This window comes from Amphibalanus amphitrite, unplaced genomic scaffold (genome assembly GCF_019059575.1).
Source record: "Amphibalanus amphitrite isolate SeventyFive unplaced genomic scaffold, NRLGWU_Aamphi_draft 000020F_arrow, whole genome shotgun sequence".
NCBI lineage: Eukaryota > Metazoa > Arthropoda > Thecostraca > Balanomorpha > Balanidae > Amphibalanus > Amphibalanus amphitrite.
In genome coordinates this window covers 727,375-753,436 of record NW_024881516.1, presented here as the reverse complement: position 1 = coordinate 753,436, position 26,062 = coordinate 727,375, and the positions used below count along the sequence as shown (strand labels likewise).

At 50.0% G+C, this 26,062-nt stretch overlaps 1 protein-coding gene across 1 annotated transcript in view; it reads left to right on the top strand.

The window, feature by feature from the left end:
- LOC122389945 (secreted frizzled-related protein 5-like) overlaps positions 1 to 25,541 on the top strand; it is a 36,932-nt gene extending 11,391 nt beyond the window's left edge. The window contains exons 2-6 of the mRNA XM_043382458.1: positions 14,967 to 15,014; positions 23,410 to 23,496; positions 24,238 to 24,488; positions 24,943 to 25,047; positions 25,365 to 25,541. Coding sequence (XP_043238393.1) covers positions 14,967 to 15,014; positions 23,410 to 23,496; positions 24,238 to 24,488; positions 24,943 to 25,047; positions 25,365 to 25,541 — 668 coding nt within the window. The remainder of the gene's footprint in view (positions 1 to 14,966; positions 15,015 to 23,409; positions 23,497 to 24,237; positions 24,489 to 24,942; positions 25,048 to 25,364) is intronic.
- The last annotated feature ends 521 nt before the right edge of the window (positions 25,542 to 26,062 follow it).

Here is a 26,062-nt window from a genome sequence, read left to right as displayed (position 1 = left end):
ATGCGTAGAGCACCACTTTAGTCAGGTGGCCCCCGTTGTGAGTCGCACAAGAACGAGCGCGAGAGATCACGTTCTTCGCTGCCGCCAAGATCTCCCGGTTTGCGAAACACCGGTGTCGCCATGCCCGTTTCTTGTCAGCTTCAGAGTCTTATTCCCTGAAGCGAGCGACATAATATTAGCGACATATATATGCGACGGGTTGATATTTGTTTTAGCACCATAATAATGCGACGAATCAAAGGATTACAACGGGCTGTTGCTTAGCGCGCTCAAGCAGCTGAGCCTTATTTTCGTAATGGATGCGTGCAAACATGTCAGGAGACTTTCTGATCAGTAATCATTATCTTGCTAATGTTTTCTCGGAGATCCAATACTCTGTTTCCTGGCTCGCTTCATGAACTAAGGCTCTGAAGCTGACCAGAAACGGGCATGGCGACACCGGTGTTTCGCAAACCGGGAGATCTTGGCGGCAGCGAAGAACGTGATCTCTCGTGCTCAATCTTGTGCGACTCACAACGGGGGCCACCTGACTAAAGTGGTGCTCTACGCATGAAAATACAAAACTTCAGTTCATTCTCTTTCGTTTGAGGCGTCATTTGCCTTAATCAGTGGCATAGCAAGTTCTCACGACAAAAATAAAAAAGCTTCAAGACTTCTGGGACACCCTGTATCTATATTATAGCAATCTCACACCTAGAAAACATCGGTAAGAAAGTTCCACATCGGTGGGAAAGGTCAAATCGAATTCCCATAGAAATTTAGACATGACTCAGTCACCGGCAGTCACGCAGACCGCCCGAAATCAGGAAGATGTGTCGTCGCTGCTTTCGTGACCTATATAAGAATCTAAATGGTTTCACTAGGTAGTTTCGGAAGAAAAAGCGTTGCCAATCGTCCCGTGATGAATATTGCAGAGGTTTTAAACGTGCACCCTAACAATTGTACTTTCCCCCCACTTGGAAACCGCCAAACAATGTGCCAATATATCATTGGTTCAAAAAAAAAGTTAAAAAAACGTTGTAATTCAAAACTGTATGAGACAACGCCATCTAGTTGTAACAGTAGATCCAACTCCTTCAGGGCAGGTTATGTAAAGGTTCGCCATCAACGGATACGCGTTTACGATACCTCGAGTAGTTCCAACTCTTTCAGTGAGGGCTGTGTCAATGACTCGACACACGCGGGGACAATATCCGGTGCTGGGTAGCTACCTTACTGCAGACTGTGGGTGCAGTGCATATTTACGAGTAATAAGGCAGGCAAGTCTGCTTACCCTCTAGCTAGAATCTGGACATGGCGAGTTAATACACATATACCACCCGCAGAGCAACGCTTAATTCGCCAGCTTCGGGTGAAATTGTTTTCAGTGCAGAAGACCATCTCAGTCAGAAGTCTCGTGATTCGAGCGCCGGAGCGGCTCGAACTCATGTTGATCAAGACAGCCCATATTCAGCCCAGATTCAGCCCCGATTCAGCCCAGATTCGGGACACCTCCGATCAAGCTGAAACTCGCACACAATGTAGGCCATGACATGCCCAATCCACAGTCCGAGTCATTCGGTGGCACTCTCAGGAGTTTGACCTACAGAGGTCAGCAAAGGTCACGTGGCCCAAATTTGCACAGCAGATTGTGGCCCACCCAGTAGAGCTAGAGCGCTAAAAATGGCACCAATCGACTCGCCAGCATCTAATCTTACTTTCCCAATACTCATTTGACCTCTCAATGTCATGCGATGACCTAAGGTCATTTGTGGACTATGTCGAAAATACACTTGCACAGCAGTTTTCGAGTAGAGGGATTGACCGAATTCCAAATCAAAGCACATCATCGGGTAGCCCATAGGCCGTAGTAACTTTCCTTAAAAACCGCTTCTCGATATATGACCCCGTTTGGCCTCGGCAGGTCAAAATGTGCAAATAAACGACACTCAATACGTCGCAGCCCGGATTCAGCCCAGATTCGGGACACCTCCGATCAAGCTGAAACTCGCACACAATGTAGGCCATGACATGCCCAATCCACAGTCCAAGTCCATCGGTAGCACTCCCAGCCGTTTGACCTACAGAGGTCAGCAAAGGTCACGTGGCCCAAATTTGCACAGCAGATTGTGGCCCACCCAGTAGAGCTAGAGCGCTAAAAATGGCACCAATCGACTCGCCAGCATCTAATCTTACTTTCCCAAAACTCATTTGACCTCTCAAGGTCATGCGATGACCTATGGTCATTTATGGGCTATGTCGAAAATACACTTGCACAGCAGTTTTCGAGTAGAGGGATTGACCGAATTCCAAATCAAAGCAGATCAACGGGTAGCCCATAGGCCGTAGTAACTTTCCTTAAAAACCGCTTCTCGATATGTGACCCCGTTTGACCTCGGCAGGTCAAAATGTGCATATAAACGACACTCAATACGTCGCAGCCCGGAATCAGCCCAGATTCGGGACACCTCCGATCAAGCTGAAACTCGCACACAATGTAGGCCATGACATGCCCAATCCACAGTCCAAGTCATTCGGTGGCACTCCCAGCCGTTTGACCTACAGAGGTCAGCAAAGGTCACGTGGCCCAAATTTGCACTTGATTTTTGCTGACCTCTGTAGGTCAAACAGCTGGGAGTGCCACCGAATGACTCGGACTGTGGATTGGGCCAGTCATGGCCTACATTGTGTGCGAGTTTCAGCTTGATCGGAGGTGTCCCGAATCTGGGCTGAATCCGGGCTGCGACGTATGGAGTGTCGTTTATTTGTACATTTTGACCTGCCGAGGTGAAACGGGGTCACATATCGAGAAGCGGTTTTTAAGGAAAGTTACTACGGCCTATAGGCTACCCGATGATGTGCTTTGATTTGAAATTCGGTCAACCCGTTTACTCCAAAACTGCTGTGCTAGTGTATTTTCGACATAGCCCACAAATGACCTTAGGTCATCGCATGACCTTGAGAGGTCAAATGAGTGTTGGGAAAGTAAGATTAGATGCTGGCGAGTCGTTTGGTGCCATTTTTAGCGCTCTAGCTCTACTGGGTGGGCCACAATCTGCTGTGCAAATTTGGGCCACGTGACTTTTGCTGACCCCTTGTAGGTCAAACGGCTGGGAGTGCCACCGAATGACTTGGACTGTGGATTGGGCATGCCATGGCGTACATTGTGTGCAAGTTTCAGCTTGATCGGAGGTGTCTCGAATCTGGGCTGAATGCGGGCTGCAACTTATTGAGTGTCGTTTATTTGCACATTTTGACCTGCCGAGGTCAAACGGGGTCACATATCGAAAAGCAGTTTTTAAGGAAAGTTACTGGGGCCTATGTGCTACCCGATGATGTGCTTTGATTTGGAATTCGGTCAATCCCTCTACTCGAAAACTGCTGTGCAAGTGTATTTTCGACATAGCCCACAAATGACCTTAGGTCATCGCATGACCTTGAGATTTCAAATGAGTATTGGGAAAGTAAGATTAGATGCTGGCGAGTCGATTGGTGCCATTTTTAGCGCTCTAGCTCTACTGGGTGGGCCACAATCTGCTGTGCAAATTTGGGCCACGTGACCTTTGCTGACCTCTGTAGGTCAAACGGCTGGGAGTGCCACCGAATGACTTGGACTGTGGATTAGGCATGTCATGACCTACATTGTGTGCGAGTTTCAGCTTGATCAGAGGTGTCCCGAATCTGGGCTGAATCCGGGCTGCGACGTATTGAGTGTCGTTTATTTGCACATTTTGACCTGCCGAGGTCAAACGGGGTCACATATCGAGAAGCGGTTTTTAAGGAAAGTTACTACGGTCTATGGGCTACCCGACGATGTGCTTTGATTTGAAATTCGGTCAATTCCTCTACTCGAAAACTGCTGTGCAAGTGTATTTTCGACATAGCCCACAAATGACCTTAGGTCATCGCATGACCTTGAGAGGTCAAATGAGTGATGGGAAAGTAAGATTAGATGCTGGCGAGTCGATTGGTGCCATTTTTAGCACTCTAGCTCTACTGGGTGGGCCACAATCTGCTGTGCAAATTTGGACCACGTGACCTTTGCACACCTCTGTAGGTCAAACGGCTGGGAGTGCCACCGAATGACTTGGACTGTGGATTGGGCATGTCATGGCCTACATTGTGTGCGAGTTTCAGCTTGATCGGAGGTGTCCCGAATCTGGGCTGAATCCGGGCTGCGACGTATTGAGTGTCGTTTATTTGCACATTTGTCGTTTATTTGCACATTTTGACCTGCCGAGGTCAAACGGGGTCACATATCGAGAAGCGGTTTTTAAGGAAAGTTACTACGTCCAATGGGCTACCCGATGATGTGCTTTGATTTGGAATTCGGTCAATCCCTCTACTCGAAAACTGCTGTGCAAGTGTATTTTCGACATAGTCCACAAATGACCTTAGGTCATCGCATGACATTGAGAGGTCAAATGGTGTTGGGAAAGTAAGATTAGATGCTGGCGAGTCGATTGGTGCCATTTTTAGCGCTCTAGCTCTACTGGGTGGGCCACAATCTGCTGTGCAAATTTTGGTCACGTGACCTTTGCCGACCTCTGTAGGTCAAACGGCTGGGAGTGCCACCGAATGACTTGGACTGTGGATTGGGCATGTCATGGCCTACATTGTGTGCGAGTTTCAGCTTGATCGGAGGTGTCCCGAATCTGGGCTGAATCCGGGCTGCAACGTATTGAGTGTCGTTTAATTGCACATTTTGACCTGCCGAGGTCAAACGGGGTCACATATCGAAAAGCAGTTTTTAAGGAAAGTTACTACGGCCTATGGGCTACCCTATGATGTGCTTTGATTTGGAATTCGGTCGATCCCTCTACTCGAAAACTGCTGTGCAAATGTATCTTCGACATAGCCCACAAATGACCTTAGGTCATCGCATGACCTTGAGAGGTCAAATGAGTAATGGGAAAGTAAGATTAGATGCTGGCGAGTCGATTGGTGCCATGTTTAGTGCTCTAGCTCTACTGGGTGGGCCACAATCTGCTGTGCAAATTTGGGCCACGTGACATTTGCTGACCTCTGTAGGTCAAACGGCTGGGAGTGCCTTCGAATGACTTGGACTGTGGATTGGGAATGTCATGGCTTACATTGTGTGTGAGTTTCAGCTTGATCGGAAGTGTCCCGAATCTGGGCTGAATCCGGGCTGCGACGTATTGAGTGTCGTTTATTTGCACATTTTGACCTGCCGAGGTCAAACGGGGTCACATATCGAGAAGCGGTTTTTAAGGAAAGTTACTACGGCCTATGGGCTACCCGATGATGTGCTTTGATTTGGAATTCAGTCAATCCCTCTACTCGAAAACTGCTGTGCAAGTGTATTTTCGACATAGCCCACAAATGACCTTAGGTCATCGCATGACCTTGAGAGGTCAAATGAGTAATGGGAAAGTAAGATTAGATGCTGGCGAGTCGATTTGTGCCATATTTAGCGCTCTAGCTCTACTGGGTGGGCCACAATCTGCTGTGCAAATTTGGGCCACGTGACTTTTGCTGACCTCTGTAGGTCAAACGGCTGGGAGTGCCACCGAATGACTTGGACTGTGGATTGGGCAGGTCATGGCCTACATTGTGTGCGAGTTTCAGCTTGATCGGAGGTGTCCCGAATCTGGGCTGAATCCCGGCTGCGATGTATTGAGTGTCGTTTATTTGCACATTTTGACCTGCCGAGGTCAAACGGGGTCACATATCGAGAAGCGGTTTTTAAGGAAAGTTACTACGGCCTATGGGCTACCCGATGATGTGCTTTGATTTGGAATGCGGTCAATCCCTCTACTTGAAAACTGCTGTGCAAGTGTATTTTCGACATAGCCCACAAATAACCTTAGGTCATCGCATGACCTTGAGAGGTCAAATGAGTGTTGGGAAAGTAAGATTAGATGCTGGCGAGTCGATTGGTGCCATTTTTAGCGCTCTAGCTCTACTGGGTGGGCCACAATCTGCTGTGCAAATTTGGGCCACGTGACCTTTGCTGACCTCTGTAGGTCAAACGGCTGGGAGTGCCACCGAATGACTTCCACTGTGGATTGGGCATGTCATGGCCTACATTGTGTGCGAGTTTCAGCTTGATCGGAGGTGTCCCGAATCTGGGCTGAATCCGGGCTGAATCTGGGCTGAATATGGGCTGTCTTGACGGACATCTCGAACTCGGGGCTATCAGTATCGCCACTGGAAGTCTGGTGTTCGAAGCTACCGAAGTTTCCAAATGGACGAAACTGCACCGATCTCATTTACCTAACTTTAGCTTGACACAGAAGGCGAACAGTCATGTTTAGATTTATTTAAATGCCTCAGGGCTATAGTATATATTGGGAAATGTTCAGAGCGAACGGACGGTTGCCATTTTACTCTGCATTTTGCAGCGCAAACACATCCTATGCCTGATGCAAAGCGTCTTTGGTTTGCGTCGTCAAACCCCGTCAAACCCTTGCCAACTCAGAAGAATGCATCAGATTTCTTCGTCCCTGATTGAATATCAATCAGGCTCATCGCTGTGAGCCTTAATTTTGCACCTCATACGACGCATGGCATAAATTCAACGGTGACGATCCGACATAATAAAATTGAAGGTCACGACATAGCGCTCGCGAGATACCTACCTATAGTTCGTTTTTTTTTAGGTAGTGTGCCACCTTCCAGTGATTTCCCATTTTATTTTTCCTAGGATAAGAAGCTTCCGTTTTTACCTAATATCGCAAAAAAAAATAAAAAATGGGCCTGGAATAGTGCCTTTTTTGCCTAAAAGTTTATCGGTTTTTCGATATGTATAACAACTGTAGTGGGCTGACCTGCAAACAGGCGTCGGCAACAATCGCGAATGCGGCGCACATGTGACAATAAGCAAAGGTCATTATAGAGTTACGACGTACGGGAATGAGTTATCAGCTGTCTAATCGTAGACAACACAATGTTGAACTTAAACTGTAAGCCTGTATTGGTATTGTTTCTTTAATTTGGCTGTCGAACATTAATTTATGGTTTGAAATATGATTTTATATAAAATAATTGATATGAAACAGCCGTCTCTTAAAGGGACTGTCCCACCTTAACATTAGATTTGAGTTGAGATAGCCATCTTGATGGACGTTCTTTGAAAATCAGTGCCGTGAAAACCGTTTCTCCAGCAATTACTTCATCGCAAAGAAATTTGAGTTTGATTTTGACATCTGTGCAAATAAGTGCCACAATGTATTGGTATTGGCACTTAAATCTGATGACGTCATCAGGCTTTCGAACGTCCGTTAAATGTTTGACTAAAACGTTTTGTAGCACGCGGTGGTATATGCTGCGTTGCGCGCAACAAATGCCGCACTTTTAAATAAAGTCGCTAGGAACAGCGGAGATCCCAAAAAGTAAACAAAAGTAAAAGTCTAATATCTTGAAAACCGGTGAATATTTTTCGGTGAAATTTGGTAGATATTCGTTTTCGCTCTTTCTGAACCGAGCGACATCACTTTCATGCCAATTCATAAACTTTTTTAAAGGTGGGAGGGTCCCTTTAAGTTATGACCCCATTTCACCACACGCAAGTGGCAGAAATGACAATGATCAGCTGACGCATTTTTATTGGCCGAAGTCAGAGCGCGCGGCCCGACGCACCACGCGTATTTGGAAATTCCGACCTCGACGAGCATCAGAAGCCACCTAACAGGCGTGTTCAAAACCGCAGGAGATGATGATGAACGGGTTTATCGAAACTTGATTGGATGAGCCTATCGGTAATAGCGATTTTAGTGTGTGCATTTATTGTTCATAGTGGTGTGAAATGTGGTTGGGGTACGACCGACAACCCGTCGGGGCGAATTTCGCACTGGGGTACTCAAAATTTGAAGAATTTAAGACGTTTCCGTGAGTTTTGAAGGTATGGATAAGTTCTAAAAATCCGGTTCTCCTTATCCGGGTCATTAACTCCATATGGTCCAAGAAAGCTCTGGCACACTACCTTTAAAGTTCGTCCTTCACTGTAAACATCTTCTTGAACATAGCACGAGAAAAAGAATAATGGAGTGACGATAGTCTGTGACCTCACATGACCCAGTGGTAGTGGTGGTAGTGTAGTGGTAGTAGTATTGGTAGGAGTAGCGGTAGGGGTAGTGGTAGCATTAGGAGTATAGTGGTAGGGGTAGTGTTAGGGGTAGTAGTAGGTGTAGTGGTAGGGGTAGTAGTAGGGGTAGGGGTGGGGGTAGTGGTAGGGGTAGTGGTAGGGGTAGTGGTAGGGGTAGTGGTAGAAGTAGTGGTATGGGTAGAAGCAGTAGAAGTTTTGTACTTACACAGGCCGATCCAATGTGACGTGGTGACCTATACGACCTGGCCTGACCGAAGGTGACCTGGCCTGACCCAGTGTGACCAGGGATGACCACCTTGACCTGACTTGACCCCGTGTGACCCAAATTTCATCCAACTAAGCCCTCAGAATAGTTATGTTCAAAAATTTCCTCTGCACGTTTCCGTCCATATCTCTGCTTACAGACGTCAGATGGATTTAAATCAAAGACCATTCGAAAGCAAATTGGCTCCTGCCGTATTTTCTGGCTACGCCGCGAAGCAAGCGGCGCAGCCGCTTGTAGTACCTACCTAGCAGCTAGCTGAAAAGCAGCTGGGTGCATACATGTTAAAAATTCGAAAATCCATGCTCTCATGTTCTTGGCTTGGAAGCATCATCAAACAGGCGTTACTCGGAAATGGTGCTCTGCGCCATTGATTAAATGATTTCGGCTTCAAGCTGATCGTTTGTTTGACTTGCGACGTCATTGTTTGAGCTATCCCAAAATGGAAAGTAATGGTATGCATAGCAAAACTGCGACAAAACTGTTTGCCAGAAAACTCAATTGACCTAATGGCTGGCACAGTTAGACAGTAGACTGACGTTTTACTAGACATAAATCTTCTAACTTATCTCTGCTCGGTCCCTTGGTGATGCACGAGCAAATAACTGTCGATTTTACTGATCGGTGAATTGGGCGGTCGCGGTGACTGTGGCGGTGACTGTGGCGGTGGCGATGGCGAGGGGCGGTAGTAACTAGGGGCGTTGCAATCGGTCCATTGCCGGTGCGGGCATTGTGGCGGTGGCGGGGCGGTAGCGGCAGTCACCGCCCGGGCGGTGGCGGTGACGATCGCGGTGGCGGCGCGGGGGCGGTAGCGGCGAGCGATGGCGGAGGCGGCGTTGCGGCAGCCAATTATCTGCAGCGCAGGTCTGCCGGTCGGGCGGCGGGGAGACGCTGATAATTGACCGCAGCACGGCTATCTGATGAGGTGTCGCCGCCGGCGCCGCCCTGCCGCCGATAACGCGTCAGTCGCGCCGTGTCGCGCCGCGCAGACAGCGTGTCGTGCTGTCAGCGCGTGTCACCGCCGCTCGTCAGCCGGCGTCAGCAGATGTCACCACCGCGTGACAAATGTCTCACCACCGCGCGTCAGTCAGTGCGGCGGTGTTCGCGGACCCGAGCAGACACTTGTCACGAGGTCTCAGCATGGAGAGGTGACTTCCGGAATGTGTGAGGGCGTCGCCGAGCCCGGTGGCTCGCCATGGACCCCGTGTCCTGCCGAGGGACGGATAGATCATCCATGATCTTACCGCTGAGTGCCATTCCGAGGTGCGTCAGCAGCTGTCTCACTCCGCCGCCACCGGTGACGGGTCGATGGTGGGCTGTTGACGGGTCGGATCCTTAGGTATCATGTAGTCCCGCTGAGACGACGTGAGAGCGCGACTGGCCTGCAGCTGGGAAAGCCGTCAGAAAACGTTTCACTCCTCATCCATGGTTCTGTAACGAGCTAGCCATTACCTCTCGATAAATTGCATGCACTATTTCAAGTATTTGATGGCTGATGCGTACGTACCTATATCACTTGGCGTTACCGATAAAACGAAGTTATTATTACTGAAAGGTAACATTTATATGAAGGGTTTCAAGACTATAAGCCTCAATTAATAGTTTCATCAGTACCTAAGTGACGTTCGATTTAAGCAAGGATTTAGGCACCCAATAAGCTGCGATCTGCATGCTAATTAGGTGAATGAAACAAGTCCATTATATTAATGAAATGCGTCGCATTAGCTTTTTCCGTTTGTGCGGTGTAACAAGTCAAGCCCGTCGACGCATCAGAAAACCATCCGAATTCCGGAATGTCCGAAAAAGTGGACGTTGGTTTAGGTATTACTCATGGTGCCAGGTTACACATAATAGTCGTGTATTGCATGTTCGTGTGCAATTAATTATCAAATGGCGAGCGAACTCGCCCATACGTGTTCATTGTCCGGCGTGCCTCTCGTGCCGGAAGGCTGTTAGGCCGGCAGCTAAAGGAGCCGTGCTCCATCCCGACCGGCTCGGACACGTGCCGGCCGCCAGTCTGGCCATTCCGTGGCGTGTCGGCCGCGGCAGAGTGGCCAGCTTTTCCCTCTCTTTCAGCGGCGTCTCGTGGGCTCGGCGGTTCGGCTGCGTCTTTGATGTTGCGATGCCATTATCCGGTACCGAAAAATACACGTGCGGTTGACTATAGCAATGGGTAGCACGTGCAACATGCCATTTCTCAATTAGCGTCCGAGAATGTTTGTTGCACGGCTGTCATGTTTGGCGACACCGCGTCACAACACCTTATAAATGAACCGGGCGCGCTTTTTCAACTCACGAGTTCAAGGAAACCAGAAACCGTACTGCTAAGTGAGGGCAATATCAGATTAGTGATGAGGTATGAGGACAATGAGTTTAGCGCGTGCCACCTGGCACAAAGCGCCGATAGCCTGTGGTCTCGAAAGGAGACCTTGAAATTCCATATTGACGGTGTGCGCGGTCTTCAGGAAAATGCAACAAGTCCTCTAAAACATGACTAATATTACAACATCCGTTCATCGTATCCGTTTTTTCTCTTTAACCCTCGTTCGTACTGGAACGTAGCCGCGAACGTAGCTAGGGGGGGGGGGGGGCAGGCAGGGTATTTTGGACCCCCCTTGCCTTTCGGCCCCTGATCGAGCTAGAGCTTTGCGGAAAAAACGAACGTGCTGCCCGTGACGATAGGAGGCCGATAATACCCAACTTTAAGGTCTTTGGTCATTGATTGACCTTCCAGGTCAGGTCAATGACCCAAAAGTCGGGAAAATCGGGACCTGTTAGAACGTCGTAGCGTGTGGCTGCTAAGGGGTTTTTCGGGATGCTGATCACGAATATCATGTAAGTTTTGATCACAGATGATGTCTTAATGCATTTAGGTAAGGTCGGGCCAGGTCTGGTCAACCAGTAGGATTCCTGCCGGGTATTCATAGTAGGTGTCAACCACCACTGACACCTTCGTAACATGTCACGAAGGCACAAGAACTACATCGTAAATGCTCAAATGGCTGCCAAATTCAAAATAAGCTCCAAAAGCTAGCCAAGAAACCTGTAAAACTCGAAAAACAAGGTCATCAAAGATCACTGGTCAATGACCTGACCTGACCTTAACGTGACCTTGACACCCACCATAATGCATGGGATGAACATCATTCCACGTGTTTGAACGCTAAAAAACACAAAAAGACTGCAAACGCGCGGATAATCTGAGCCGACATACGCCGAATCGCGATTCCGGCAAAACATGGTCTCGAGAAATAGGTCACAGGTCAAAGGTCCTTTGGGTCAGGGTCATGAACTTTTCAGGATATGTGTTAAATTGGATAAATTGCTGGTACTGAAGTTTTCGTCGCGATCGGCTGCCTTTTTCGCGAGCTATTCGCGAAAAACCGAGAGGTCGACCCCTAAAGTGCAAGGGCTATTTTAATTATATTTTATTATTCCGCACAGAGTTTGAAATCACAGCCTGTGTCAGCGTACAAAAGCAGCGTTTATTTATAATTGTTCTCGAAGGTCGTAGACGTACCGTCAGGGCAATGTAAAGATTGTGGTGGCGCATCACGCAGACCATTTTGGGGTCTAATTAAACGGTAGGGCACGACACATGATGCACGAATGCATCATACCACTGCCGGTTGACTTACGACCTCTGCAATTCTTTTATGTCAATTTAAAAAGGCTCAATTTGAAGCACGGGAGAATGCTGGAAAGTTTTCGAAAATATTTTGAATGGACCTATCCCGGACTATGAAAAGTAACTATGTTCTTAAAGATTCGGCTGCATTGTCTGTTACAACGAGGTATAGTGATTTAATTCAGGCTAAAATGTCAAGGAACGTATCTGATAATGAGCAAGGTAAACCGAAAAAAAACAATAATAAAGACATCGTTTACCTTACGTCTGCTTTAGGCTTGTGTGCCCACCGCTGGTCAAAACTAAAAGGCACAATATCGCACGGCATTGGCATTGTAAAAGCGATAACAAACTTATCAAATTAATCTCCTTAGAGAATACTACGAATTGAATTAAAACTGCACGTCAAAGCCGTTTTTATGAAGTGTTGAGGGCCAACATCACATTGCAACTAGACATGGGAGCACATGTGTTGCATCAGGCTTTTGCTTGACTTGCAACGTCCTAACCCCAGCGACGGAAAACGATGCAAGTCATTTCCGCTCATTGTGTCGCTCAGACATGCCGAAGAGCAATGCTGCACGGTGGCGGATTAAAATGGCAGAAACTGGAAGATGTAACAAACTGCTGGTGGTCGCAGGTGGCCTGCCATCACGCTGTGGTTGCGACTTTGTAACCGATGGCCAGGCCACTTTGCCAGGCAACCTACAGACAAGAGAGGAAATATGATCAGATTGAACTGCATCTCCCGCCTGTCTAATGGCCCATTAAAGATGCCAGAAACGCTTTGGCATTGGCTATCGCTGTTTGAGTTCTTAACCTTCGCCCCAGTGGGGGGGGGGGGGGGCATATGTTACCACCCTGTCGCGTTTTTTGCTACGCGCCGCGCCGCTTGGGATAGCTTTTGGTACATCAATTTTTAACAATGTGTGAAATTTTTTACCCCAGGTCATGTCAGGTCAGGTCACTAGGTCAAGTTAACTGACCAAGCCTAAAAAAGTTTGCAATCATGTCCAGCCCGCAGTGTTTGTCGGAAAGGTTTTAAACTTGGTGGATTGCATGAATTTATGGGCGCCCACAATTTGTATATCTCGGATTTCTTATATCCGTGACCTAAGGTCAGGTCAGTGGCGTGACCTTTCCATTACAAGTCAATGGAGAAAAATGAAAATGCCTCTAGATCCGTGTGTACGCATAGGAACAGTCCAAATATTTCAGAATCACAATGATTTGAGCCACCCGTGATGACCAAGGTGCCATTTTTGCTGATAGCCTCTAGAAAGGTCATCCGAGGTCATTTGAGGCTACAAACATATTTTTGCCAATAACTCGAGATTGGAAAGAGATAGAACGCTGGGGATGGTCTCATTGTGTTTGTCTTGCCGAGACGCATCGACTGATATGCAACATGACCTTTTCCGGTCAGGTCATGACCTTGACCTGAGGTCAAATTTTCAGGTTGACCTTTCAATGTCAAATTATAGTTCATTCGACGCGTCTCGGCGAGAGGAACACGATTCTGGCAATAGAAATGTCGTGGCTTTTTGTAGTCGAAAGTTATTGTCGAAAAACACTTTTCGTAAAAACAGCTATTTTTGGAGTTTTTGCCCTCTGGAGGCTAAACCGTTGACCTGAGGTCAATTTTGATAATGACCTTATCAAAAGAAGAGTTCAAAAGCTATCGGTTGCTTTTCCATGCGTTTTTCTAGCTACCATAGTTCCTGAGATAACGGCATGTTTTCTGAAAAATATAATGACCATTGGCAAATTTTGGCCTTTGATGACCTCTGGTGACCCCAATATTGCTCTAAGATGAAAAATGACTGAAATACTTTCAAACGTACGCATTGAGAGCTATCGACTGCTTTTTATTGCGTCTTTCTATCCCTCTTAGTTTTTGAGTTAGAGGTGGGTGGTAACATATGCCCCCCCCCCCCCCACTAGGGCGAAGTTGGCTGAGACCGCCACTGGGGCGCGGGTTAACTTAGGATATCAGAAAGCAAACAAATTATTGAAGTCTGAGAGAGGCCCGAGGCCGTTTATACAACGGGAGGCAGCCACCTGTCATTGTTATCCACGTTAGCAAAAGTTTCGTTTTTCAAATAGTGGTTTCAATTATTTACCGACGCTTAAAAAATAGCCCAAAATCTTTAGATTAAATCGGCGTTATGCATAGCGGCTGCATTTCAGTTTCCAAATGCTGATTCTGAATCGGCCTGGATCTGTAGGTGATCACCGAGTCGGCGTCTTTTCTGGCGGCCTTCGGAGGCGGCTGCGGGCCATTTCGGGCGCGGCATTAATCCTGGTGTGCAGCGGGCCGAGTGCGGGCCGAGTCTGAGCTCCGTGCGGCGCCATACACGGGATGGGCCGATCACAGGCGCCGATGGACGCCCAACCGACCCGAATTAAAGGCTATTTGGTACCATTTTTAGAGCCCATAATTTCTGGTGTTCATTATCTTAACATAGCACCAGTTGGGGGATTGATATCTGAATTTCCTCACTCTTTATTCAATGTGCGGATATAATCGGATGTATACGAGTAGGTATGCATTGGTCGCCAGTTGCAATGTAAGTAAATTGTTTTTGGTTCGCCAATCGCAAATGTCAGAGAAATGAGGAATACTGGGAAAGGGGAGACTGCAGATGCACCTCCTTTGTGTTGGGTAGAACTGATTAACCGGCAGTTTTTACGGTTTTCCGTTTCTTGCTACCAACTACTTGCGCTTGCAATATCCTCGCATTTTTCGTTGCCATTTACCAACCAAGTGGAACCACCTTTGTATCTGTACATGTATTATACCGTTTCGGTCAGCTGCACCGATAACTTTTAACGTGCTGTGCACCGCCATGCCGCTAGCATGTATGATGCGATTTCCTTTGCAGCGCCGGGCAGAGAAACCCACCATGCCTCTGCCTGCTTGTGTGACTCCTGAATCGTCCTGGACGGGCGACTTTCTCGCTGTCGTCTGTGGCCGGCGGCGGCCGAGCGGCCTCTGTGAGACTCAGCCCGTGTCCTGTGTATTGCAGAGAAGGTGACTCGGTGGGAGGATGACGGCGGCGGCCCGCTGGTGATCCGTAAGTGGCGAGCTGCCCGCCCTCGGCAGCGCCGCATGACCGGCCGCCGCCCACCCGGACCGCATGCTACCCCCTCCCCGGTCTCTGTCGCTCGCTCTGTCTCTTCAGACCTGTCTCCCTCACACTGTGCTAGCTAGCGGCGCTCGAGTCTCCCGATCGGGCGCGGTCCCTGCCCGGACGGCGACCCCTCCGCGGTGTGGCCGCCTCATCTCCCACATCCTGCCCAGATCGATAGAGCCCATTTCAGGCCCGCCTCCCTCGGGAGCCGACGGTCTGTCCCCGGACTCCCCCGCACGGAGAGGCTCGCTCGGGAGCCGGCGGTCTGTTCCCAGACTCCCCCGCACGGAGAGGCTCGCTCGGGAGCCGGCGGTCTGTTCCCAGACTCCCCCGCACGGGGAGGCTCGCTCGGGGCCGCTTCTTCTTTCTGACTGTTTGCTCTGCGGCGGTATATGAGTAGTTAGTTTGTTCGTTGGCTGGACGCCCCGGTCTGAAGGCTCGCTCATTGACGGCTGGAGGGACGTCGCCGAATGTTCCGCACTCGATCGGTAGCCGGTGTTCGCTCGCAGCTTCTGGTGGCCGGCTGGTGGTAGATCTGGGTAGACTCTGCATGGCTCGGTCAGGACCCGGACGGGTACAGGCACATGGCATGGCGGCGGTGACACGAACAGCTGGGGCGTTCCACGACAGTTCGACCAAAAAAATCGCGAAATAACACCCTACCTCTCATATTCTGATGAAAATTCGTCTTTGGGGTTATCTTGCCCGGCGATTCGTGTTGTGACATTTTCAATCTCATTCGTCGAATACTTTGGGAGATATTGCCCCAGGCAACTTAACGGCTATCATAAAAACTCTAAGTTTCATCCCCACATATTTAGCTAAATACCCATCAGATTCATGTAAAACTGCATATCATCACAATAAGAATTAACCAAAGATTTTCGTGACATCAATTATTTTTGAAAATTTTGATTTTTAATTTTTTAAACATGAAATTGATTTATAAAAATCAAATTTTGAGAACGTGGCCATCTTTTTTTACAATTTATTTTTGCAGCAAAAGTCTTGTGAACGCATTGACTTTCAATGATGAAAATATTAAAAACATGTTTTTCCCCTAAAGGTCGCTATACAACATTGAATTTCGTCGTACAGTGGAAAAATTAACAATAACTGTCAACCGGTCTGAACGGAGTACGGTCAAATGTGATCAAGAGCTCAGTGCAACGCTGTTAATTTTTTTAGAGACGCTTAACCCGCGCCCCGGTGGGGTCTGTTTATAACGTGACCTGGTGGGGGGGGGGGCTATTTTTTGCCCCCCCCCCCTCGTATCTCCGAAACTACTGGACGGATCCGCAAAATTCAAACGGCGTTCGAAAGGCCTGTCAAATTTGTCGAAGGAAACCAAATTTAATTGACCTCGGGGTCACCGATGACGTCACAGGTCAGGTCAAAGATGAAATGTTTCACCGTTCACGGGTCTACTAGGGAATGCGCTATAACACCGAGGAAAACGCATTTTGTCGAGAATCAGCGATAGTGCGTCAGTTGCCTAGTAGATATGTTGCTATTAGAGGTCACTGACAATACCAGGTCAGGTCACAGGTCAGGTCACCAAGGGTCACAGGTCAGGTCACATGAGCCCAACTTTACTAAGGTTGTGTGATGCATGTTTTATGGCCAATTTTTCATTTCCAATTCAATGGTGTTGGTTATAAGACTATCAGGTACGGCTTAGGGCACTTTCTGGTGAAGGTCGGGTCAACGTCAGGTCAAGGTCAGGCCAAAAAAGGTCAAATTTTAAAGTTGATAGTTTTGCATAAAATGGGTATTGATTCGATGCAGCTCGTCACGGGAAGTCTAATGGTGGTCTTTGCTTTGCGCTACGGCGTCTAGAATTGCTAAAAATTGAGTTTGAAAATTTGACGTCATCAATTTTGAACAGTTTTTTCGCTATAACTTCGCCAAAAAAGAGGTATCAATCTAAAATTTGGTATGTGGATGGCAGGCGGTAAGGGCTATCACATATATTCCGGTTTGTGCGAAATTCCAAAAACTTGTTGGATTTTACGACTATTATATCCAAAAAATCTATTTTTTTATTTTTGGGGTCAAAATCAAAACATTTCAAAAATCCGAGATAGCAGTTTTGTAGCCCTGTCAATTCTACAGCTTTTATGTCTTTATCATTTTTCTGTATTTGCAAAACTATAAGCCTGACAGCTCTTCCCGCGAAACCCTTTTTTGGGTCGAAAACGGCAGAATATGTTTATATATAATATCGGCAGAATATGTATTGAATATAATATCAATCTAAAATTTGGTATGTGGATGGCAGGCGGTAAGGGCTATCACATATATTCCGGTTTGTGCGAAATTCCAAAAACTTGTTGGATTTTACGACTATTATATCCAAAAAATCTATTTTTTTATTTTTGGGGTCAAAATCAAAACATTTCAAAAATCCGAGATAGCAGTTTTGTAGCCCTGTCAATTCTACAGCTTTTATGTCTTTATCATTTTTCTGTATTTGCAAAACTATAGGCCTGACAGCTCTTCCCGCGAAACCCTTTTTTGGGTCGAAAACGGCAGAATATGACGTCACATTGACGTCATTTGGATCATTTTCGGCATCTAAATAACAGTTTCAATGTTTCAATATTTCCCATTGACTTATATTAGTGAAGTCACGTGACCAGCCTGAGCTCGGGTGAAAATTTAGGAAAGTTGGAGGAATTTATGTTGTGAAATCTCAAGAGCCGTTACTGCCGTTACTTGTTTCATCCCCTGCAGAAGGTTCCCATACACTGATAGCACAGTGCAAAGCTGCAACTTTTTGCATCATTCCGATGTTTATTTGTGACGTCATAGGTCAGTAAGCTGACCTTAGCCTGTTCTGTTGGTGTCAACAGATTCGGATTAAATCAATGTTGAAGTGTGTCAACTTTCAGCTCTCCAGCCTTACAGCGTTGCAAACAATATCGAGAAAACCGTTGGGGCTGCACATCAAACCCTCCCCTTCGGCCGGGTGGGAATAACAATACTAATAAAGTGAATGTTAGTGAAATATGGAGCATCATCCCAAGCCACTCACTACCTCGAAATGCATTAATTTCAAAACGTTAGAGATGTTTCCAGTTCCAAGAAAACAGAATACAATATCGGCGAGTTTTCAAGTACTTGTAGGTAACTTTGTCACCCCCACCCACTCTGACCTGGTCACGCCCCTGACAATTGCAATCAATTACCTTCAAATGCCACATTTTGGTACTCGTATAATTTTTTTTTGTGGCAAATTTATTCATCAAAATTACTGAAAGTCCATTATTACAAGGACAGAGCGAACTTCATGCGATTACTAGCTAGAGCCTTCTCCTCATTTGACTCTAACACAGCCTCGGCTCTTATGAACGGAAGTTGTGTAGGGATGTCCGGCCACAACGTTCGATTCACAATTTTGATAATTCCTAATGTTTCATTGGCGGATCCAGCCGGACGTTTTTTTTTTGGGGGGGGGGGGCAAATGGCCGGAATGGCCCCTTCCTTTCCATGCACCACCATAGGCGCAATGTTAAAACTTGGGTCTTTTTTGGGGGGGGGGCAAACGGGCTTGGGGGGAGCATGGCCCTACCCCCCTTGGATCCGCCAGTGTAACGTTTCATCAGTGCAAGCTGCTTAGAAGCATATCAGAATTACATGCGAGGCAGCCGATATCAGTGTTCAGCTCAAAATTAATTTTTTGACCGTCATTGAACAATGTTCGAAGCTACAGCGAAAGTGAAGCAAAAATTATTCAATATAATCGCATGCCTGTTGTGTAAGTGTGGTGTGAGTGCCAGGCTTTTATTTCTAATTTTCATGAAACAGTTCGAGGGTATGAGGGTAGGAGAATGGTTGGCTCTGGAAGGCATCACAAATGTTCCCTTTTACCACAAACATTGTCGTAAACAAAAAATTATATAAAAAGTTAAAGGCAAAACATGTCTCCAATTTTTTGGACATTTAATTTTCATATCCAGAGGCATCTTTTGGCATAATGTTTTTGTCAAAAATTAAATGGCCACCTTTTGAAAATCGAAAATCAAAAATTCATTATTTCAAAAAATCGTGATTTTGAAAATTTTTCAAAATATTTTGGTTGAATAATTTTCTACAGTCAATGAGGATTCCAATGATATGCATATTAATGTAGGTTACTGGCTATATTTTTTGATAATACGAGTTTAAAAGAGGGTTACTCTGGGCATTTTGGAAAATGCCTCTGGCTATAACTCGTAAACCGTTCGTAGTATGACGCTACAAATAAGAGATTAAGAATCTACGGTACTGATAACCCCTTGGACGCAATTTCATCAAAATCTGAGAGGTAGGGTGTTATGGCTTGGTCGATCTGTCGTGGAACGCCCCAGCTGCCCTCGGGTGAGCACGGTCATAACTGGCTGTCTGGGACCACGGGTGGCCGACACATGCGCTGACAGACGGACCGGTGGCCGACACATGCGCTGACAGACGGACCGGTGGCCGACACATGCGCTGACAGACGGCCACCGGTGGCCGACACATGCGCTGACAGACGGACCACCGGTGGCCGACACATGCGCTGACAGACGGCCACCGGTGGCCGACACATACGCTGACAGACGGACACAACACATGTATCGGAAGGCTGCATGCTGCCTGGTCGAACGCCCGTCATCTGTTAGTTACTAGAAGTTGGATGATATGGTGCATCGATGTCCATGAATCGTAGGTACTGTCTAGTTTAGCGTAGAGGCCTGCTCGATGTTCGTTGGGTGCAGTTATTGTTACTATGTTACACGTTATCATGTTATATTCAGCATTGCAACATCTTGTTGCGCAATCAGGTTTACGTATTGCATTGCGTTTTTGTACTTTATTAACTTCTAGGATCTTCGTTTTATAAAAGATGTGTGCTTCGTTTTATAAAAGATGATGTAAGAAAGTCAGGTAGGTAAATGACTACATTAGTAACTTTAATTTATCACAACCAAATGTTCTCGGGACATGCTAGCATTAGATAAGGCCGTAGGGTATCTTGAACAGTGCACCTTTATGTGTATCTAGCTCACAACTTACCTGCATAGTGCATTTCATTTAATTATTTTAATCGAGCATTTTTTGTCCTTAAAGTAGCATACCATGAGTTCGAAAAGAGGTAGAGCGCAACCGCCTCCAAGCACATGCGTCTTCAGCACTCGCCAGGGTGATCTCTTATTCTACGTCTTCAGCTATGCCGAGTGAATAATGGCTAGCCTTCTCTTTCTTATTCACCTGACAACATCTGCATATATTAAATGCGAGGGCAGCTTGATTTATAGTCGGATACATCGAAAATAAAGCTGGTAGGATCCTGTTTCTAGCCGAGTGATAAAATTGGGTAAATGGGTAAAAAGTTCCAACACCTCAAAAGGTAAAAAAGAAAGAAAAGTTTTCAGTGCAGGAAGCATGCTATTTGTGTGCAATATTTAACTGCAAATGCGCACCAATTGAATCGTCCAGCCCATTGGAATAGCCTTTGGTCAGGGATGGGATGGTCGACCCCCGTCCGGCATAGGGGACCGGCGCGAGCCTGTCGCCCGGTGTCACGGTAGCCGGTCCGGGCCGGTGTACCGTACACCGACCGGTGTCGGACCAGCGCGCGGCGCCCTTCAACTGGTGGCGACTCGGCTCGACCGCCCGCCGCCGGCGCCGCGGACCGCGGCCGGCTCCGGTGTCAACATTTACATTCGGTCGAATTGGCATCCGATCGGCGGCCGGTCGGCGGCGGCCCTTGATCGGCTCCGATGGCCGCCTTCAGAGGGCGCCGGCGCCGCCGGCCGCGCCTATCTGTACCCGCGCCCGGTACTGATTACGGCAGCGACGGCGGCATGCACGCTGCCCCTGGGGAAATTGCCTAATAAATTGTAGCCGGCTGCGACTGGCGCTGCTGTGGGGACCGTGACCTCCGCCGAGCCGCATTACTGCAGCACGGCGCGCCTCCGCGCCTCCCGAGCCTGCCGTCCGTGGCCTCCGTGCAGCTGGCGCGACCTGCACCGCCGCCCGATTAGCATGAGAGAGGCGGCACTGGCGGCGGCTCTATGCCCGCCGCTCGTCTCCTACCTCTGCGGTACGGCACAGCTTCTGGGGTATACGGATATGGACAGATATGGTTATGGGGTATTGGTGAGGAACGGTGGCGAATTGGCGGGTCCCTGCATTGGTTTTATCTGTATCGGTTAGTATCTGCAGGGCCTGGTCACAATACGTACTGAATATTGTGCTGAGTAGGTACCCGTACCTGCCTATATTGTTGCCATGGTATGGTGGTTCGGTTCAAGAGGAGCTCGATTTAAATGCCTACCTTTATCCGTCTCGGACAGTCGGGGAGCTAGGCATTTTCACTTGTTTCATCCGTTCTCAATATCTTACATCTTTTAAAAGTTAAGATATTCCATGCACTATGCGATTGTGTCGTCATCTCAATATCAAGCTTCAGCATCACATATAGGAAAGACACATGAAGGCCATATAAACGGACAACGAACTGTTTTATCGGACCGGGGAGCATAGCCTAGGGCAGCTGGCGTGAAGCATCCACGAATATTTGTCAATTGTCTGTTCTTCCTGATGTTGTTGAAACCCTTGTGTGTCCCAAAAAGCACTGGAAAATTAATGAAAACCGTCCACTGCAACTTGCGGTCCTCTTTTCTCAGTCCGGGGCTGTCGCTCGCGGATTTTGTGCATGGCGGTACAGCATACCCACAGGCGCTACAGCTACTGTCATCTAGCGGCAGCAATATAACACTCCCCGGCCGAGGCGCGGCGGGCCATTTCCCCTCTTTGAGGATTTCTCACAATTACTTACGACTTGATTGCGATAGAAAGGAAGTTTAATTATTAACATCCTGTCTGTTTATTAAGTCCATACCTAAGAAAGCTTGTTCTTTTGGTATCGTCTCTTATTCCATGCCTACCATGAGGCGCGGTCTCGTTTGAAACATTTGCAGTAGGTACCTAAGTTAATCATTTCGCATTGCTGTCGAACATAAAGAAAGGGAAGAAGCGTTAATGAAGATACCTACATAAATTAATCATCCCTGGAAATATGTGAGTGAAAAATCGCCGTTTTCAGGAAAAATGATAATAAATATATGCCGTGCGACTGGGAAGGAATTTGATCATGACAAATTTTTCTCTTCATCCTTTCATTATTGCTCTCGAAAGAGAAGCGTCTATCGTGCCTTTATTAGATTAACGCTAAATGTCTAGATGAAATTAATTGCTACTAAAAATTGCAAAGAGATGGACGATATTGCTGCCTGTCCGGCCGCAGATCTGCTTTCCCCTGTGAGCTACAGCCCGGTCTCGGCCCGGATAAAGAAACAAACGGCCGACCCGCCCGGTTAGTATTCATGTATGCATTCAAATGGTTTCCTTCCAGCGAAGTGGCGGCGTCAGCCCCGCGACAGCTGTCTCATGGCATCCGTGTGGCGGGGACAGTGGCATCTGTCCCCACATGGCGCGGTCCGCACCGCCCCGACGCCGGCCACACATCTGATCAGAGCGGCCCTAACAGATAGACTCAGCGCGCCAGCGATCCACAGCGAGACGGCGGCGCCGCTGTACCGGGTCACAGCGGCAACTGCGGCCTCCCACACCCCGACACCGGCCAACACCTCCCCATATACACTGACACCGGGTATCGGGTCACACCGGCCACTGCGGCCTCCTAACCCCGACACCGGCCAACACCTCCCCATATACACTGACACCGGGTACCGGGTCACACCGGCCACTGCGGCCTCCCACACCCCGACACCGGCCAACACCTCCCCATATACACTGGCACCGGGTACCGGGTCACACCGGCCACTGCGGCCTCCTAACCCCGACACCGGCCAACACCTCCCCATATACACTGACACCGGGTACCGGGTCACACCGGCCACTGCGGCCTCCTAACCCCGACACCGGCCAACACCTCCCCATATACACTGACACCGGGTACCGGGTCACACCGGCCACTGCGGCCTCCCACACCCCGACACCGGCCAACACCTCCCCATATACACTGACACCGGGTACCGGGTCACACCGGCCACTGCGGCCTCCCACACCCCGACACCGGCCAACACCTCCCCATATACACTGACACCGGGTACCGGGTCACACCGGCCACTGCGGCCTCCTAACCCCGACACCGGCCAACTCCTCCCATATACATTGACACCGGGCCGCGCCTCACCCGTCCCGACCGTGACGAGTTGTGAGGCTCGTATCACCGGCCGGCGCCGCCCGCGATGTAATCTGTCGGCTCGGCGAGCCGGCCGGCCCCGCCGCCCTCACCTCACAGCTGAACGGTGCTGGCGTGACCGCGGCTCTTTGCCTGTTGCAGAGGAGCCGCCGTCGGAGGCATGCAACGCGTGCAACCAGCCAGAGACCAAGGAGAACATGCTCGACCACTTCTGCCGCTCGGACGTAGGTAAGCCGGCCGCTGAGATCAGACGCGGGACGTGTGCGGACACCGGCGGCGGCCGACGCTGACGTGGGCGGAGGCGTGCCCACACGAGCCCGCCGTCTTTGAACGGGTTCTTATCAGCATTCCGGGGGCTGGTTAACTCGATCGAAAGTTCACTCGGCTCGGCTCCTTTCAACTTAATTCGATAGTCAGATAGGTGGCAAAGCGTCGGTCCCCGTTCCGGGAGCTGACAGCCGTGTGCAGGACTGGATGTTTCAGCGGTGACCGTCAGAGTGTCCAATAAATTCCACCCTCCCTCACCTGGTGACGTGCCGAGGCGGGCTTATCGCACATCACTCTAAACAGAGTAGCGCCATTCCTAACAAACCGAATAAGAAGTCATGCATAAGCGGATCTTAAGCCGCCCACGAAATGGTCCGTCAGAATGGAATTCACTTTTAATATGCATTGTCACTCACGGTTGAGACGAATGTGCAGTGAAAGAGATTCTTGCCTGGAAATCTTGCGGGTTATAGATGTTGGCTCATTTTCACCTTGTTTACTTTGGCCGCCGGCCATATGGAAGATAAGCAGTGAGCACACACTATCTCTTACAGCGCCTACCAGAACATATTGATGGTTTTCTGAATGCAGTTCATTCTGACGAGTCTGTGTAGTGTCGCCGCGGAACACTACCAGTTAAGCTGACCTTACTCCGCTGTGTCCCCACCACCTCCCGCTGACCTCTCGCCCCTCCTCGCCCAGCGGTGCGGACCCGGTTCCGCCGGGTGCGGCCCGACCGCATCCTGGCCGGCAAGGCGCGCTTCTTCAAGCCGCAGCTGTCGGCTGTGAACCGGACGGAGCGTCGCAGCCTGCGGCGGCCCGTGTTCCGCTGGACGCACGACTCGGCGTGCTGCCCACAGCTGCAGGAGCGGCGCACCAAGTATCTGGTGATGGCGCGCAGCGAGGGCGACCAGCTGGTGCCCACCTTCATCACCCCTTGGAAAAAGACGCCGGTGAGTGACCGGTGTGTGCTCAAAGGGCCGCCGGACAGGATGTTGGTGTAAGGGTGATGCTAAGTACGGAATAGTCAATGAACGTGTGGCATGTGTGTCGGTTCTCATTGTCTCGCTGTTTTGTTTGTGAAAACTGAGAACGAGTTAGTTGAAGACTCACTCCAATCCGGACCACTTGACTTTGCATGGCGACCATGCTGAATGCGGCCCACCCCATGCATGTAGCTGAATGCATACCCGGCAGATATGGGTCGGTGTGTGACGTCAGCCCTGTTCGTGTCGGGCGCCCTGTCAACTGATGTCAGTGACGTGCCGGCCGGTCGGCCTGTCCTGTATAATGTGCCGCTCTGACCGGCCCGGGGAGGTGGTCACACGGTGTCAGCAGGTGTCGGACCCTGTCAGCGGACATCCGGCGTGTCTGACAGCCGTGCCCGGCGTCTCCGGCGTGTTACAGGTGTTCCGGCAGGTGCGGCGTCTCCTGCGGAACCTGGACTGCTCCGACCAGCGGGCCATCCGGCAGGCCATGCTGCCGGCGGCCGCCTCCGGACCGCCGCCGACCGGCCGGCCGGGCCCCCGCCGGCCGCGGCCTGGGGGTCGGCCCAGGCCGGCCGGCGGCCACGGCAGGCCCAGAGGCCGGGCCCGGCCGGGCCGCGTCAGGCCCACCGGCGCTCCCGGCGACCCGGCCCCGTCCCGCGGCGGCGCCGGTAACAAACAGAGGCCCCGCGGCCGCGGCAGGAAGCGGGCGCGCACCGGAGGCAGGCGCCGCGGCCGGGGCCGGGCGCGCGGCGCCTCAGGCCGGCGGCGGCACCGACAGCAGCGGCGCCGGCGGCCGGGCGGCCGGCGCCGGACCACAGCGGCCCCCGCCACCACCGTCAGTCCGACCCTGCCGACACAGTAAGCGGCACCTGCACCGACCAGCGGGCGCAGCCGCGGCCGGCGGAGCGCCGCCTCCTGTGTGCCGTGCGGTCAGAGGCCGGTAACCGAGCCCGCCGGGCCACGGCCCAGTTCTCAGCGCGCGGCCCGGCTGCGGTGTGCGTGCGTGTGCCGCAGTGACACGGCTACCAGGGACAGAGACAGAGCTTGACGCCGCGTGTCACAGCCGCCGGGGAAGTGACTGCGGCGGCGGCCCGCTGGTATTGTGAAGCTGCCGGGGAGGAGAGGAGCGGAGCGCGCTGACACCCTGTCCGGGACCGGCGCCGGCGCGGCGGGCACCCCAGAGCTGTGATACGCCGCGTGAGCTGCTGCCCGGAGCCGGAGCCGGAGCTGGAGCCGGAGCCGGAGCCGCCCGGACTGTGCTCGGAGCCGGAGCCGCAGTCGCAGCTGATGACATTCAGATCTGCCGCCGGGGCCGTCCACAGAGTCAGAGCTGCACTGGGGGTGGTGGGCAGAGCCGCACCGCTGGATAGCCGACGACTGTTAAATGTCGAAACCCTCGTCCCGTCCCGGCGAGTGTCCCTCCAGCTCTGGCTAGAACTCACTGTGTGAAGGAGGGCTCGGACAGGCTGCTCTGATCCCTCGCGCAGCTCCGGCCCAGTCACCAAAGGTGCAACAGGCGACCCTTCATTAGGTGGGGC